This window comes from Agelaius tricolor, unplaced genomic scaffold, assembly GCF_023055355.1.
Source record: "Agelaius tricolor isolate 1412-34295 unplaced genomic scaffold, bAgeTri1.0.p SCAF_23, whole genome shotgun sequence".
In the NCBI taxonomy this organism is placed as follows: domain Eukaryota; kingdom Metazoa; phylum Chordata; class Aves; order Passeriformes; family Icteridae; genus Agelaius; species Agelaius tricolor.
This window is the reverse complement of record NW_027269283.1, coordinates 5,494,398-5,512,032: the sequence shown is the minus strand read 5'-3', so window position 1 is coordinate 5,512,032 and position 17,635 is coordinate 5,494,398. Positions and strand designations below refer to the sequence as shown.

Here is a 17,635-nt window from a genome sequence, read left to right as displayed (position 1 = left end):
AGAAGGGAGAGGTACTTAGCAGTTGTTATTAATACCTGTAAAGTTGTCAAACGAATTAACTGGTTCCTATAATATGTGTCTGTCTAATGCCAGAGTTCCTACTCAACGTGGGTGTAATTATGGGAGGAGATACCAAAATTATTTACTCAGAGGAAATGCATGCTCTTGAATCCCAAGAGAAGAAGAACTTCCTACAAAGATAATAGGTGTGCCATGAATAAGTTATCTTTAAGGATGAGGAAATGGGGAGCGTGGTGGGACGTAAAAGCTGTCTGAAGGAAAAAGGAGCATTTCCTGATGACTTAACTTCCAAGTTGGTTAATGTCACTTCTGGGTTTGTCCAATAGCTGTGGATTGGTTTCAGAGGGGTTTTTTGGTCTAATATTATTTCCAATGCCTTCTGACAAATAAAATTATAAGCTCCCACTAGAAACAATATGTGTTTACCTGTTAAGTTAGCTCCATATATTAGTATTTCCTAAAAGTTTTATTTCAAAAAGAACTCACAAACTAATAACCTTGAGTACTTTTTGTCAGCAAAAACTTTAAGCCTGTCTATTTTAACAACCATGACTTTTTGGGTTTATGAATACATTTATTTTTGGTGTTGTACCATCACTTTGTAAAATAGTACAAGTAATAAAATTATGTAGTTTTGAAGAGGATTGCTTGCTTAAGATTCTGCAGCCCCACTGATCATGTTCTAGCACTCAGCCATTTATTTAAAAATAAATTAGTCTGAATTTTAAGTTACAGAGAAAGAAAAACTAACTGAAATAGCAAAAGTTAAGCTCCTGCAGCTGTTTCTAAGGTTAATTTTACAAGACAGGCTTTGTACCTTTTTGAGAAATGTTGCTTTCCTATTACAAAGCCCAAGAATACTTACTAATCTGACAGTCATGCCAGCCCTATCCCAAAGCCTTTCCCACCAGGCAGCAGCACACCTGGCACAGCACATCTCCACTTACATTATAATTCAGCGGTTCCTCCTTCCCTTGGAAGTTTCCAGGATGTTCAGGCTGTCAAAGCTTCTTCCGGGAATCACCTCAAATGGGGTTTGATTGCTGTCCAGAGCTACTTCAGTTGGTCTTTTTCTCTTTTCCTTAATTCATATTCCTTGGAAACCATAAGAGCCACAAGCCTCTGATGTTGCCCGGTCTTCACACAGGGCCCTAGTGACAAACCGCATCGACCAGTTCTTAAGTTCAGGTGCTGGGTACTTACAGTGATTGCCTCAGATGTTACACATTGCTCCCACTGGCATTTGACTGTTTCCTTTCTTCTTCCTTGCTGCTCACACACACGTAATTAAGTCTCAGAACACTTTTTCTGTCTTGGCTGTAACCACCTCCTTTGCCTCTGCGAGGCACGCCCACAGTGGAGCTCACCGAGCCACCAGGACCTCTCTGAGCCTGGCCTACGTCCCAAACTGGCACCTGCCAGTCTCACCTTCACCACAGCAAAGCAGCAGCAGCTGCTGTTGCAATCCCTTTGGAATGCAGCAGTCATGGTTCCTAAGTGACTAATGACTGAACGTTGTCACAGGTGTTTTTCCTAGCTCAATTCCACCCACCCGCCATCCAAAATGGTTCAAAATACTTCGTTCCTCTTTTCCCCTTGTATCAGAGTCCTGGAATTGCAGTTCAGTTTGCTAACTTTCAGAGAAAAACTTGTAGATTTTATTTATCTCCTTTATAATTTTGTGGTGCTGTTCATATCCTCAGAGTAACTAAATCCACCTAACAATTGTCTTGTTACTACTTTTTGCTACAAAGAGGAAAGCAATTTAAATTCCACCAAAAAAAAAAAAACCATTGAAGAATGTCCTCCATAAGTCTGTATTGAAGTTGTCTTTTACTCACACTCATTAACTTCATGTGCAGGGAGTGTTGCTGGGGAGGGTCTGATTTTAAAATTTCTCTCATTTCTGCTTGTGCAATTCACTTGGCTTTAGCACAATCTGGGTGTTTCACACACACAAGAGATGTAAAAATATGTCATTTAGTGTATATCTGCATTCTAAACTCGAGGCTGTGCTTGAGTTTGAACTTCTGCTGTGGTTTACTGTAGCCCAGAGGAGGCCACCAAGATGGTCAGAGAGATGGAGCTCCTCTTCTGTGAGGAAATCTGAGGGAACTGGGTTTCTTCAGCCTGGAAAAGATAATTTGGGTGATCTAATTGTGGCCTGCCTGTATCTGAAGGGAGCCTACCAGGAAGATGGAGAGAGACTTGTTACAAGGGTGTGGAGTGACAGGACAAGGTGGAATGGCTTCAAACTGACACAGACTAGGTTTAGATTGGATATTAGGAAAAAAAATCTTCTCTGTGAGGGTGCTGAGGCCTTGGCAGAGGTTGCCCAGAAGAGCTGTGGCTGCCTCATCTCTGGAATCGTTCAAAGCCAGCTTGAAAATGACTCTGAGAAACCTGGTCTGGCGAAAAGTGTCCCTGCCCACAACAGGGGGATTGGAACCAGATTATCTTTGGGGTCCCTTCCAACCCAAGCAGTTCTGTGAATCTGTGATTTTCACAGTGAGAGCTCTTGGCAAGCCTTGGAACACCAGGAGAAAAGAGGAGGAACCACTGTGGGCTCCTTGCACAGCCTCTGTAGCTCACCCCGTTTGCTGTCCATGTGGTCTCACACTGACATCCTGCCATGGCAGCACGAAACAGGGGGGCTGCAGGTGCCCTCCTTCAGCAATTTTGCTGGCTGCAAGGACAAAGGTACTTCATAACCAGTGTGCTCTTGTGTTCCTGAGCAGTGAGAAGCCCTTGTGACAGGTCACAGTACCGTGATCAGTGTGGTGGAGGCTGGGGCACAGAATTAAGGTTTGGTTGCTTCCTGGCCCAACAGTGCCAGAGCAGCAGCTTGTCTTTCCATCCACTTTACCTACACAGTCATTTTTAGTCAGAGCTTGAGTTACTGTTACACAGTTATTGCCCATAAACCAAGCCACTCACTGGGCTACACCTACTTCACTGGAACCCATCATTTAGCCTGTACCAGTCTCCCATAAAGGGTTGAAGTTTGCTTTACTAAACTCAAATCTAAGAGATGACTTCCTGACACATAATCTATAGTGAAGAATTCCTAACTCTTCTCAAGTAAAAATACCCTCAGACTTAAGATTGCCCTGCCTTTTATTCCCAAAGAAGACTTTCAGCAAATGCAAAATATCAACATTCTAAACTATGTACAAAATATGTACGCTGAGCTGGGCAATTACCCCCATGTGTTTGTTGAATGCCTCTCAAATTGGACACCACCCAAATTCCTGATGAACATATCCTATGCCTCATTTGGTCACTGTGATTTACCAAAAAAAAAAAAAAAAAAAAAGGAAACTTCAGGACAGTTTGTAGCAAAGAAGACAAAGCTAGATGACATAAATTGTGCAAGTCATCCTCACTATGTTGAAGTATCACAGTTTCAGTAAGGAGAAACACTTTGGAAGTGTTTGGAAGTCCACTGGATAAGGCTTTCAATGAGTAATAATGAGTTTATGAATGTGTGTGCAGAGGCATTTGGAGCCAGGAGGAATTAATTCCAAAGAAAGCCAGACATAAATCAAAGACTCTCTAAGTAGAAGGTAAAATATTCTTTTTAATATGGATATTCACAACAGTAAATGAACGATCAACCATTCCTCAGTTTATTTAAAATTACAGTGTAAAATTGCAATGATACGGTGTTGGTGGCCCTTTATCAGAGGAAGTGAAGATTTGTTTTGCTGATTATCTCATTGTTTTCTATACAATATTTCTTATCACATTTTGTTCAGTTTATACACACACAGACCACTCCTTGTACATCTTCATGTTAGTTAATCACATTTACCATCTTAAAGGTCTTGATATCTGCAAATTTATCACAGAAGAAATTAACAAGTAGATGTTTGGGACCTGCCTCAGAAGGGATAAGTTTAAACTTGGTACTGGATTTCTCACTGGCTTTCAGTGGTGGTATGCTAAAAAAAAGGAAACAGAAGGAAAATATAAGTCAAAAACAGGCTTATGCAACATGCTTCAGTTTCTTCACTAATCATCTTCCACCTGGAGTAAGAACTCTTATCACTTCAAAGTAAGATGGCTGTGAAAAGATCACACATGGCTTCACTATCTGATAAGTATTTAAAGACTCAAATCCATACATTAAAGGCTCTCACAAATTCATTATGCAGTAACCCAGATAAGCCCACAAAGGGGGACATAATAATACGTGAGATAAGATTTCATGCAGAACAGAGGGTGTAAAACACATCACTGAATCATTGCAAAAGAATAACCAGAGACCTTGCAGAATGTTAACATCAACTCTAGAATTAGAAAGGGGTATAGCACCAAGGAAACCTCAGTGTTTACAGAGCAGGAAATTCTGAATGGAAATGAAAATGTTGTACACCGAGTGTTTTGTAACTCCTGGAAACTTGTTAATGTTTTTCTCTTACCCCGACATATTGTCTTGTCTTGCCTGAGGATAAAATTGTGTGGGATAGACAACAGGAGGTTGGTAAATTCCCTCAGGAGAGCTTATAAATGATGGGATGAACCATTCCTAATTGCTCAAGTGCAAATGGCAATGTTAAGTTGCTGTGTTTGTTTGTTTGTGTTTGTCTGTGTATTCAGCTAAAGAGCATGTTCCTATATCCCAGGTATTTTCCAGAAATAACTGCATTTGAGAGTATACATTGAAATTTTTATGCAATTTCTCGTCTGTACAAAATGAGGGATAGTCTGAAAACTTAATCTTTCTGTTTCAATTATGAAATACTGAAGGGAAAAGAGCAGAAAAAGTTATAAAATCACCAAAGCAGATAATAGGCAACTGGGATCTATAGTAAAAAAAAAAAAAAAGGTATTTTATTCCAGTCTTCTCAATCTCAACATCATCAAATAGTTTCTTGACTCTGTTTATTAATCTCCTAAGATAATTATTTTGTAGAGTTCTGAAAGCAGAGCTTGAAAATTAGTGTGCCTAGAGCTCTCACTTTGGAAAAAGCTGCTTGTCATGGTTTAGTCTGTTCTGCAAAAACTAATTTCCTCAAACTGTGATCTGCTGTGTCTGGAAACGCTGAGCATGGAGCAGACCTGGCTTTGTGCTTTTCAGAGGTCCCACCCTTTGAGATCACAACCTGTGTCTAAGCAGTAATAATTTTTGTTCCCAAAGCTAAGACACTGCTGTATCTGCTTTTTACATGTATTTCTATCTGCTGGATATAAATACATTTTGTTTACAATGCTGTGCACCCAGATTGGCACCTGCAGTCCATTTAATAAAGTGAAAAAAATATCCTGGTATGTTGTAATTTGGGTAAGTATGGACAGAAATAGCTGTGTATCCTATTGTTGGCCTTTGATCACAACAAGAAGGTGCAACCTGTCTGGCCTATAGCAGGATAGACAGCCTCAGCAACATGAACAGCTTGGTAAGCATGAATTTTTTTCTCTGGAAGTGTGTGGTCCTGCTAGATAGGCAGGAAAACAAGTTCTGTCCAATTATGACAGCAATTATTTGACCTCCCAAACCATGGAGCCAAAGCCCAGCCTAGATGAAGAGCTGGCTCATCACTGTGTGCTCATAACCTGTGCCTCCCAGCTGACAGCTAGAAGAAGATGATGTCTCATCCCACAGTTCAGTTCCAGCTCATCCATGCCCACATCCCTGCATGTGTGATAGCAGGAGATGTTTCTGGTACCCACCGTAGCTCCAGGATCCCTTGGAGCAGGTCACTGCCCTCCACCTGCAGCACACAGTCCTTCACCTCCTCATTGATGGGATTGGTGAATGCCACCTCCACAACCACCTCTTTATTCACTTTTGCTTCACCAAGTACCTGTGCAAAGAAAATGCTTGTGAGGCCAGGTTCTCAGTGTTCTTTTCTAGCTGAGCCTTTTCAGGAGTCAGAAGAGGAGATTTAATGAGAGGCTGTGATGAACCATGGCAGATTGTGAGCAGAGCATTTCTTTCAGGGAATAAAGTGCTCTCAAAGAACTCCCTTTCCCTTTTCTCTGCCACTGCAGTTACAACAAAGGGAATTTACCTGTATGTCAATGGCAGGATTGTCCAGGGTGATGTTTCTTTTCACAAGCACTTGAATCCCATCTTTTACATGACATAAAGCTGTGACCTGGATTGTTTTGTCTGTAGTTAACTGCTGCTGGTATTCAGGATACTTTATCTTAATGGGGAATTGTTTTTCTAGAAGGAAAAATTAAAAAAGGAATTGGTACATGCTTTTATAAGCCCAAAGAGCTTCATATCTAACATTAGTATTTTGCTTTTATGCTGTGACTAGGACAGCTTCAGCCATCACTGCCAAAATTAATTAATGCAAATCTATCAGTTTGCTTTAGATAGATAGTGATTTCTTTAATGTTATCCCTTCTCCATTCACTACTACTGCATTGCCTGGCTTGTTTTGCCCCCTATTGCTCTGAAAGATGCAACAGCTGGAGTTTAAGGAGTTTGCTGGTTTATGCCTCTCCAGAAGTTAAATTACAAATTAAAGAAATGAATTATTATTTCTGCTTCTCACTAATGACTTTGAAGCCTAAGATTAATACAAGACAGTATCAGTTGTGATGCAATGATCTTTCACCTCATGTTGGAGATGCTGACACATCTCTTATCCCAGGCTCCTACTGATAACATTTTCCAAAATGTGAAAAGCACTTGGGGACATGACAGTGTGAAGCATGCCTTGTTAATGTATGTGTAATGCAATATTTTTCTCAGCCTCTTCTACCCAGGGATTTAGGATTACAGTTTGTTAAGAGCTTTTTCCCCCAAGCTGAGCAACCTCCAATGCCCTTTTCCATATAAAACTATTATGATTAAAGGTATTTGAAAAATTACCTTCCTTTGGGGCCAGAGTGACAGACAGGGAGTCCTTCCAGATCTGATTAACTCGTCTTCTAGTATACAGAGTACTCCATGCAGTCATATTTACATTTACAGTCTTAGCATCAGACTGCAAATTTTCAAGAACCAGAAGTAGGTTGAGATCTTTGCCAACTTCTAAAGAGCCAGCCACCTTGAATTTTCCTGAGATGTCAGGCTTCTGTTCAACTTCCTCCTGTTTTGGTGCTGTAGGATCAAACTTATCCTCAAGTCCTAGCTTCTTACGGGCTTTTTTAAAAATCTCTCTTTCTTTTGCAGAGCCTGTCATGGAAAACCATGAAAATTATCCTCAACAGCTAAAATGCATCTCTTATTTTACATGGCTGCTAGAGAGAAGCTAGCCAGGACATAGTGTCTGTGCTAAGAGATAAACAAGCCCTCTGTTTTCCACAGCCACACCTCATTTTCTGCATCTGCAGTCACTAACGTCACTGTCCTTCTAATAACATTTTTTTAAACATAGTCTTTAAGTCTAAAGTTCCTCTTTCCCCATTTCTATCCCTTTTTATGGCTATAACATTTAGAAATGTGAATTCTTATTTGCTAGCACAGAGAAAGGCCCAAATGTTGGGGAAGGCTGATGGCACTGTGTGGTGGGTTGAGTCTGGCTGGCAGCCAAGCATCCACCCAGCCCCTCACTCCCCTTTTCCTTAGGAGGGGAAAAGGCTTGTGGATTGAGGTAACAGGGATTTAACAGAAGCAGAAGCTGCTGATGAGCAAAGGAAAAAGATAAATATAACATGGGGATGATCAGATCTGAAGGACTGAGAAGGTGCTGTGCTCTTGCACCCTTTGAAAGAGTTGCTTTTCTGGGCCTCAGTGCTGATTTAGCTCAGGTTTCTGCAACACACCTTTTATCCTACAAAATCTGGGCTGTAGCATAATTCTCACTAAGCAGAGGCAGACAGTGCATGTCAGCAATAGGCAGATGCAACAGTGAACATTTTATTTGGAGATAATTGGACTTGACTTATTTAAGCCCCCAAAAGCAACTCCATATCAGAAAGGGAAGGCATTTGTTTTTTCTTTTTCTCAGTACCTTTTCTCCCCTTTTGTGTAGGAATTGAATAAATCAAGTATAAATTCTCCTCCTATTTTAAAAACTCACTAAGAGACTCCTAACTGAAAATTTATATCCTTTTGGGAATGAAGCAGCTGTGATCAGAAGAACCAGAGGTTTTACTTACCTTCCTCATATTTATAATCCCTGGTGACATCTACACGAGCATCTCTACCAACTGCCTTTGTACTGATGGAGGCACCAATTTCTGTTGATTTAGAGAATATCAAAGTTTTCTTTCCAGTTGCAGAGTCATAATTCCAGTACATACAGTCTGCATTCACTTCTGCAAACACAAATGGACCGTCGTAGTCCAGCTCCACTTCTCCTTCCTTGATGGCGTGCCGTGAGGCAGGACCACACTGATAAATTCCTACAGCATCACAGACAAGGAATTTAGGCATAATCTTTGACAGCAAGCAGATTATCAGACAGATATTTATCACTGACTCCTGAATTCCCCTGTGCTGCTGTCCCATTCAAGCCCTCTCATCCACATAAACCCTCATACAAGGTCACTCATCAATGTATCTTGTCTTTATTCTGAAAGTACGCTTGATTTATTTTATATTATCCCTTAATTTTCAATAGCACTTGATACCTACATTGGAAGTATAGGAATTGCTGTAAAAACTGCTCCTGGAATTCTAGTTTCTTTCTTGGCATCCACAGATGATCTGGAGCTTTTCTAATGCAACCAATGAAGTATTTTCTTCTGCAACTATTTCTGAGCAGATTGACAAATTGATTTTACAATGATTTCTCTTTTTCCTTCTCTCTAAAAGTGACTGATTTTATAAATTTTCAACATTAATCCTGAAATAAAATTTGTGTACCTCCACTTTCTTCCTGGGGAGTTGCATCCAGAACTTGCCATCCACTGTATGAGGGGCCCAAGTCGTTGCGTATAAACCAGCTTTCATTCCAGACATGGAAATTCCTGGGTGCAAAAATGAACTAAGTAAGCTACTAGTATGTGTTTATGGATTCCTGTCCACCTCCTTTGATCAGCCATCTTAGTTACATGGATTAAATGCCTTTATTTGCACAGTTCTTATCTGAGACACGCCACTTCTACCCTGACCCTCACTGCATAAACTAGAAAGGTGCTGAAAATTGCATTGTGGAAAAAATATAAATGTTCAAGGGTAGAAAACAAATTTGTGAAGTTATAAAAAATGCCTTGAGCCTATTCTTCACCAAAATGTCCATACACTTCCTTAGTTTTAGCTTTAGGTATCCTTCTGGCACAATGCTACAGTTCTACATGTCACATGCAGTTAAAAAGGGTCCAGAACAACAAGGGGAGTAAACAAGACAGAAACCGAGGGACTACTGCTGCTCTTTGCTGAATGCAAGCTTGTTTGAACTGCATTTGATGCTTAATAGAGGCAGTAGTTAAATTACTTTCACTGCAAATGATGCCTCTGCAAGAAAGCTGGTTCTGTTGAACTTTTACAGTTTAATGTGAACTGGTTTTGAAAAATAGTTTCAAACTAGGTTAAGTTGCCACTGTTTGATACGTCCAATGCAATATTGCAAATTTTCAGCCATCTGTGGCATCATAACTATAATTTTGCCTGCCCTGGCTTCAATTAGCTGTTGTAATTAGTGTCACAATTCTTTGTTTAACTGAGAAAGAGTGAAAACACCAAGTCTTGTAGTATTATCCTGTAGTATTTTTTATTGATCCTCCGTGTGTGTGTAGCAGTTTTTAAGGCAATTCTTAATAAGATATAGCATTTGTCATTAGAATCTATGCTCTGTAAACATTAATAAGCTCTAGTATTAAATATTGAGGCTTACCACACGCTGTCAGCTCCCCTCTCCAAATGATTTCCATCTGCATCATAAAACTCATCCACACGCAGATTTCCATCTGCATCATGGGCAGAGCTGAAGTTTGTAATGGTACGAGTGGGAATCCCCAGACATCTAAGCACTAAAGAGTGAAGAGAAAGCCACAGTCAGAAAGCAATATTTCTGCAGGTTTCATTTAGCATGGTAATGTCTTCAAAGGCTTCCATATAGGAAGTAATATTAGTGCTTCTTTTAATAGAATCTGTGCAATGTCAGTCATGTGCGGGACATAAAACATACCTGTAGTCAGTACTGCTGCAAAAACCCAACATTGTCCATATTTAACAGGTTTGAATCCTGATTTCTTCCAGCTTTGCAGGATTTCACCACTTCCTGTCCAGCTGGTGGGATTTTTACCACCCTCATACTTTCCACTCCAGTTTCCTAGCACCACCCCTTGGTCATCATTGGCGTTGACCTGAGAAGATATTCACTAAATTTATGATAAGGTAAATTAAGAGTTTACAACCTGTCTGAAAGGAGTCTGGGAGTTACAGCAAATGCCATATTGGAGTTGAGCCAGCAGTGCTCTCTCATCAGCAAGGGAAAGCTCACTGTAAGCTACACTGGGGAAAGTGTGACCCGGAGGTTGAGGGAGGTTGTTAACCCCCTTCAATTATCTCTAGCAAGGCTCTGCCAGGATCCTGTCTCGAGTTTTGGGTCTCTCAGTTCAAGGGGATGTTAAGACACTGAAGAGGAGCCAGGAGGGAGGGCTGCAGGATGGTCAGGGGTCCTGCAGCACACAAACTGCAGGGAGCAGCTGAGGGTACTGTCCTAGGTCTGTCTGGTTAAGGAGGGTGGGGGGAATGTAAAACCAGCTTACAACCATTTGAATGTGTGTTCTAACTAACCTTTCTCTTTTACATGCCAAGGGGCAACAACAGAAAGCTGTAGCTTGGGAAAATCATATTTGACAGAAGAGACAAATTCCTCATTAGGAGGGCAGGGCAGCTCTGGACTGGTCACCCACAGAGGCCACAAACCCTCCTTCCTTGGAGAGTTTCAAACCAGCCTGGTATGTCCATGGCTGAGCTGATCTAGTACCCAGTAGCTCCACTTCAGATGGGGGGCTGGACTAAAAACCTCTAAGGAGCTGTTCCCTCAGCCACCCCAATCTTATATTTTCAGTGTGACTACTGGATATCAAAGTGAAAAGTATCAGAACTACCCCAGAGGAGATAAACCTGGCAGGCTCAGAGCAGATGACCATGTAGGCCATACTCCACCACACAGCCAGGGGCCTAAAGTTCTCTATGAAGTGGCTTCATATTTACTTTCCCTGACTACTTTTAAAGGACACTTAGTAGTTGAGTTTGCACTTTGTGAAGCTGTTGCTTACCATGGCACTGAGAACACGGCCCAGGTACCTGGGGTCATGTCTGTGAGACACATCAGTGATGGGATCCTGACGGTAGTACAGGCTTCGATCCATTATGGCCAGGCAAATATTGAGGATGTCTCCTTGGAACTGTGGTACAGAAAGGAATCAGTGTTTTGAAAACACAGATTACTAAAAATCAGGATGCAGACAGCCATATTAGTGTTGAATGGGGTTTTTAAATCACTGATTGAAGCGCTGCAGAGCTCAGCCAGGCATTGCCATGTGAAAATGTGGGCACAACAAACTCTGAAAATCAGAACTCACAGGGCTTTCAAAAACTTGGAATCTGTGGACTTGAGGCCTCTCAGCATTGCCACAGAACTTTACTAAGTTAAGGCTATGTAGTCTTAGTAAAGATATTAATGTTTGTGTGGCTGCTCTTCCAAGGCAGAACAGGGAATCGTAAATTACAAATCCTCATATTGATCACTGAAACAGGGCTTGGCACAAGTGCTGATTGCAACAGCAGAGTCCTGCTCTTCAGAGATGTCTGCAATGAACTGGAAAAAGCAAATGACCCAGTTCATGCAAAAACAATGTCTGGTGTTTCAGTGCTACATTTACCTGGCCAAAGTTCCATCCAAAGCTGCTGATATGATTTTTATTGCCTGCAAAAATGATGCCAAACTCTTCTAGCACATATTCCTCACACTCAGCTGTGTTAGGCATGAACACATCATCACCTGAAAAACCAAAACAGAGAGATGTACAAATGCAACAGGCAAAATAAAGCAAAACCTCAGGAGTCTTGCTCTATAAGGCAAGAGCTCTCTTGGTCTATAAGGGTGCTTGCAGATATCCACCCTTTGCTGTTCTTGGTGCTATAAACAGATTGTGAAACTCAGGATCTACAATTAGAGAAAGGGGTGGGAGGTGTCTGAGTGAAGATGGAGGTGTGACACTGCCAAATCTCTGAGAAAATGGTAAACATGACTCTTTTCTTGGTTCTACAGAGGCCAGACACCCTCTTCTAAACTTGTGCAGAAATAGGGAAGCTTTGTCAAAAGCAGAACCTTTTCTTTTAGGACAATGACCTCTCCAGTATGTCCATGCTACAGAGCTGATTCTATGCACCAGAAGGTGTTAGACACCTTTTTTTTGGTCACTGATCCCTCATGTCATCAATTTTCAGCTGCTATATTAAAGTATAGATCAAATGGAGAAGCTTCAAATATTAATGAAGTTAAAAGCAACATAGGTCTTTAGAGGAAATTCAACATATTCATACCTGAAGACCAAGGGTTAAAAAGCAAAACAAAAGTGCCAAGACTTTGTGGAGAGGAGCTGCCACTTTGAACACTCAGCCTGTAACGTCCAATGACAGCATTGTGTGGGCTGGAAATGGAGATGCTCACAGAGCTGGAGCTGCTGGACTGCACAACTGCACTCCAGCCCTCTTTGCTCGCTGTGCTGGAGATATCAAACGTGGCCAGGGTCTTGGTTGCCTTTGAGGGTTTTGGACCTTTCAAGAGAAACAAATAACATTTTTTTCTTTTCCCATGCCATGCTGAAATAGAGATTTAGTCATCAACGAACTCAGCAGGGATGTAACCCTCCCAACCCTCCCCTCAGGTGAATTTGTGCCAAATATTGGCAACTGAAGGAAGCTGTGGCTCACACAGTTCCATGGCTGTGGGAAGGAGCTCGTTGGCTCTGAGGTTTTCCCTTGCTGCTCTGTAGTGCAGATTGGGCCAGAAGAATGTCCTGAGGCAGCATTGCTGTCCCTGTGGAAGGAGCTGGGGGCCATACCTGTTTCTGCAATGAATATTAAGTTTTGCTCAGGCCGTTCTGCTCCATTGAAGGTGATAGTGAAGGCCTGTCCTCTCCTCACAATCAGTTCTTCACTAGAAAATTTACTTGTGTGGTGTTCTCTTGCATTTTCTTTCAGATGCCAGTCGGTACTTGGCTGCGTTGCAGCTATGAAAAAATGAGAGGAACAAAAAAGCTTGGGAGTACATCCAAAGAGGAAGGAGCACAAACACACTCTGAAGAATTGCTTATTACTTTCTACAGGTAACTGGTACCCATGTGAGGCTTCAGCCAAAATTAGAAATAATTTTTATGCGAGGTTTTTTTTTAAGAGGCTCCATCTTGCATAGGCTGTTAGAGGTTATCTGCTTAATTAAATATAGAAGCAGTTGTACACAGGGTACTAAAGATATACCCTGTACTAAATTAAAATCAGAAAGGCATGTAAGAGGAGAGAAACCTGAGAAAATTGAATATTTATGAGTTACTTAGATAAAAATCTGTCTGAACTCTATTAATTCTCCCATTCTGAGATGGTGTCACCCTAAGAGAGGCACAGCCTTGCTGCCTCTGAATGAGAAATAAAGAAACCTGACTGAGCTGAGAAACCCTGTGAATTTTCAGCCATGATGTGGTCTCTAGCCCCATTATGTGTCCCACAGCTGCCACTGCTGGAAGCACCTGACAGGAACATGATGGACACTGGGATGTGGTTTGGTGGTGGGAGAGATGGCAGAATTGGAGAGAGAGCACTCCTAAAATACACTTTGGAATGCTCTTGCATGAGAACTGTGGCTTCAGTCAGAGGCCAGAGAATGAAGATCCAAGATTGGCTTGGATCTGCCATCATCAGAGACTATGGAAGGATTTCTAGTAGGAGATGGCTTGATGGTTTAATTGAAGTGCAGAAGGATAGATGAAAAAGATTTTTTCTTCCCCTGTGAAGAGGGAGATAGGAAAGAGTAAGAGTGTGGTGCTTAGGAGTGGAGAATTGTTACCCTGTGCCATTATTGAGTAAAAAAAAAAAAAATTCCTATGTTCAAACAGATTTCTTAATGTAAAGATTTTTTTACCGTGTGATCTTAAATTTATCAAGTTCAGACAAGCCTTGAAATAACTACAGTGGTAGTTTTAGCAATGCAGTCACTGTCCAAATGTAGAGGAACGTGGGTTTTTTACAGTATTGAGGTGAGAAGTACGGGTGATTCTTGAAGAACATATCTACTATTAAATAAAATCCTCAGAAACTTAGCAGTGAAGCACATCTATTGTAGAATGAGATGAGGGCTCAGGGAGTTTTGCCTTTAGAAAGGCAGGAGTTGGAAAGGCAACATGAAACACTTTATAATCATTATTAAACTGGTCTGTTTGCATATCTATAAATATTAGCACGTAAGCAAAAAACCCACAACAGCAACAAAGAAACGGCCAAAAACCCTCCCAAACCCCCCAATTTTTGTATCCTCTCTGCCTTAGATTCAGGTTTCAGCCTTTGCCCAGTGTAGCCTTCCTCAGCCTTTGCAGTGATACATTCCCAAAGTTCTGCTTTGCTTCTTTCTCCTATGTCAAGTCTGTCAGTCTGTCATTTGCCCTTTTCTGAAAACTCCAAATAGCTGTAGATTTTCCATTCCTATTTGCAAAATATAACATTTTTATGTCAGTTAAATACCTGTGCTGCCAAATCTCATTCTGAAAGCTTGCTTTTCCCATGCACACAATAAATGAAAAAATGCAATTCCTCTGAAAATCCTTTTCCTGACTTTCCTGACTTTCCTGACTTTCCTGACTAAATGGAAGAATTTACTCCTACTTTTTTTTTTTTCTTGGATCAAAACTCCTTAGAGAAGTAGTGACCTCTCAGTGTCCATGACAGAGCTGAACATCAAGTTTGGATGTAAGAAGGTACCAAAGAGCATCACAGGATGGGCTTTCCCCTTGCTCACCTTGGCCCATATCTGATCAATGTGTCCTCTGGAGCTTCCTCTGGAAGGCCTCCTGTAATTCTGCTGGCTCAAGGAATGAGTTCCTTTGGTGCCTTTCACTTCTTTAAACTCTGTTTGCAATATTTCCTCTGGGGGTGGAGCTGTCTTTGCCCCCAGCCTTGATATGACCAGTGGGCCTTGAGGATTCATTGTTCATTCATTTTCTTTCCTCTCTCAGTTCTCACGTCCTCATCTCATTTCCTTGCAACCTAACATCTGAAGCTTGGACAATATTTTTTCCTAACAGTCTGGGCACTTGTTAAGAGTTTCTTAATATATTATAAATTATAAGAACTTCAGCATTTAGCTGCTTTTCTTTCTGTCTTGTTGCTAAAGTTCTAGGAGCAGCATAACTCCTTACAAAACACTATTTTTGATTTTAAATACTCCAAGAGCAATATTTACAGGGACTTTAAATTAATCCCCTAAATCTGTTGTTTTGGAGCTGCTTTTTTTCCCCTCCCTGCATTGTAGTAATTGCAAAACAATGACCGAGCTACTGTCTCTGCTCCAGGTCCAATCAGGGCCAAATTTAAAGAACAATTTCTTGTTTATCACATAATTTCTGTTTAACCCTGTTCAACAGACAAGCACTCCAGTGCATGACACACTACAGTGACACCAGATAAGTATATTTGTGATTTGTGATAAAATATTCCCTTTGAGTTGGTGCTCTACTATTTTTTCATAAGACATCTCTGACCATGAGATTTCTGCCCAAAAATCTTCCACTTAACTTCAAGGAGAGTGAATTTTGCTTATGCTTTGCAGGTGGCTCCACTTTGTGTTAGGAAAGAGATAGACTAATTCTGATACTTTTATGAAACAACCTGTAAAATTTGATGAACTCAATGCACATTTTACAGATGCATCTCAGTGACACCCATATGCTGGACTGGCACAGCTGTACACGCTCCCAAATTCATCATTTTAGTTGGCTGGGCTCAGTATTCAGGAGCCAAATTGTTTTGTTTTCTGGTTTGGATCATGTTTGTAACATCTAGAATTGGAACTTGCTCAAACCATTTCATATACAAACATGTTTTATTCATGTTTCTTATAAATGGTGCTGTTAGAAGAAACAGTTTTTAACTGGCTATAATTCAGACTGCTACCTTGCCTCTCTGCTCATTAATTGTATTAATCTTAACAGGGACCATAGTTTTATAATTTGCAAAGCCCAACTGTGATTTTAAAGTGATAAGACTAATCCTTAAACTTAAAATGTTTTAGAATTTGATTAGAGTTTTTTGATGTTAAGACATACTCTCCTATCCATACTTTAAAATACTGTTAAATGTCACACAAACAATACTCAGAATAAATTTAAGTTTTCAGCCTATGCTTGGATACACAGCAAACCATTTTTCTTTGACAGGAAGGTTGGTTACTGTTGAAAGAGAAAGAGCAGCAGTCCATTTGTGCTGGCAGACAGCATGTCAGGAAGAACAAGTTGTGGCTGTTGTGTCAGCTTCTGGTGTTTATCCCCAGCTCTGCCTAAGTTGCCTTGCGGGCCTCTGGTATGCTTTGTTTGTAAAACAGATGAATGATACATACTGGACCTTTGGATTAAAGATTATGGACAAAGGTTGAGAATGAGGGCTAAATTAATGAGAAATATTAACACTAGTCAGAACATGCAGTCAAGCACAATGCATCTGACCCAGGCAGCTTCTTCACCAAGCAGCGTTTGCAGAGCTTGGATGGTGGCTGTAAATGTAGAGACTGCACAGGCAGGAGCTTGAAACTCTGTGGACAGCAAGAGAAGACTCTTGGACCTCAGAAAACTGAAGCTATGAGCCACGTTAGTATATTGTTTCATGTACCCAGAAAGAGGTGTATCAGAGTCATCTTTTGCAGACTGCCCCAGTCATATAATTCATAACATCCTTTTCCAGCAATACCCGGGTCTTTTCCCCCACCTCAGTAAGTGTTAAAGCATTGAATATATAGGACTAAGAGTTTCAGCACTGAACAGCGAAAGACATATTTGTTAACAGGCAAATTCCCCTCAGTAAACTCCTTTCTCTTCTTTCCAATGTTTTCTTTCACACCAACTCTATGTGAATCCTCAGTGATACTTGAATTTTATGAAATGTCACCTATTATTAATTGTCCTTTTGTTCAGGATGGGAAATCAGTACCTATAATTGTCTATCTGCTCCTATCTTCTCTTTGAGCACAGCTCTTTTTTAACATATCCCTAAAGCACCATGCTGCAACCACATGGCCATGACTCACTGGGACCGCCTCAGTGGACTCAATGATCTTACAGGTCTTTCTCAACCTAAATTATTCTGATTCTGTGATTCAGTATCCTGAGAAGTCTGGGCTATCCTATCTCTTATCACACACTGGTTTTGAATAATTAAGCAAGAAATTCCATCAGCAACCCCCACTCCTGCTATCCTAGATACAGGAATTCAAGTGGCTTTCTACAGCTGTGCTTTATTTGTGACCCACTCTAGGGAGAGACCTGGGACTCTGGTGTGGACTGACTCACATCAGCACATTTCAGGACTAGAACCACCTGACAGAATGGTCAGGCCCATATGGAAAAATATTTGGCCAAGATCTCTTCTGAATCTTACATATTGTCCAAGACACTTCCCATTTTCTGTCTCTGTCTTCCACTCACATGCCTTAATAGCAAGGCCATTTGGAATGGAAGCCTGAAGCCTTCTTGAAGTTCCTGACTGTTCCTG

The 17,635-nt window shown here is 40.9% G+C and overlaps 1 protein-coding gene across 1 annotated transcript; it reads right to left on the bottom strand.

Moving 5' to 3' along the window:
• Window positions 1-3,581: 3,581 nt before the first annotated feature.
• On the bottom strand, window positions 3,582-14,998 carry LOC139599520 (protein-glutamine gamma-glutamyltransferase E-like). The gene is made up of 13 exons (XM_071446826.1): window positions 14,892-14,998; window positions 12,949-13,116; window positions 12,428-12,661; window positions 11,764-11,882; window positions 11,158-11,286; window positions 10,059-10,236; window positions 9,765-9,900; window positions 8,795-8,898; window positions 8,086-8,331; window positions 6,854-7,159; window positions 6,039-6,196; window positions 5,698-5,831; window positions 3,582-3,965 (listed from the first exon to the last, which is right to left on the bottom strand). The coding sequence occupies exons 1-13, from the start codon at window positions 14,899-14,901 to the stop codon at window positions 3,818-3,820; spliced, it is 2,070 nt and encodes a 689-aa protein (XP_071302927.1). The 5' UTR covers window positions 14,902-14,998; the 3' UTR covers window positions 3,582-3,817.
• Between the last annotated feature and the right edge of the window lie 2,637 nt (window positions 14,999-17,635).

Excerpts from the sequence above, each read along its gene's own strand:
- LOC139599520 (XM_071446826.1), bottom strand. Across the intron at positions 5,832-6,038 it reads ATCCTGCCATTGACATACAG|GTACTTGGTGAAGCAAAAGT; the intron begins GTAAATTCCCTT and ends TTCTTTGCACAG. Across the intron at positions 3,966-5,697 it reads CAAGGGATCCTGGAGCTACG|CATACCACCACTGAAAGCCA; the intron begins GTGGGTACCAGA and ends CCTTTTTTTTAG.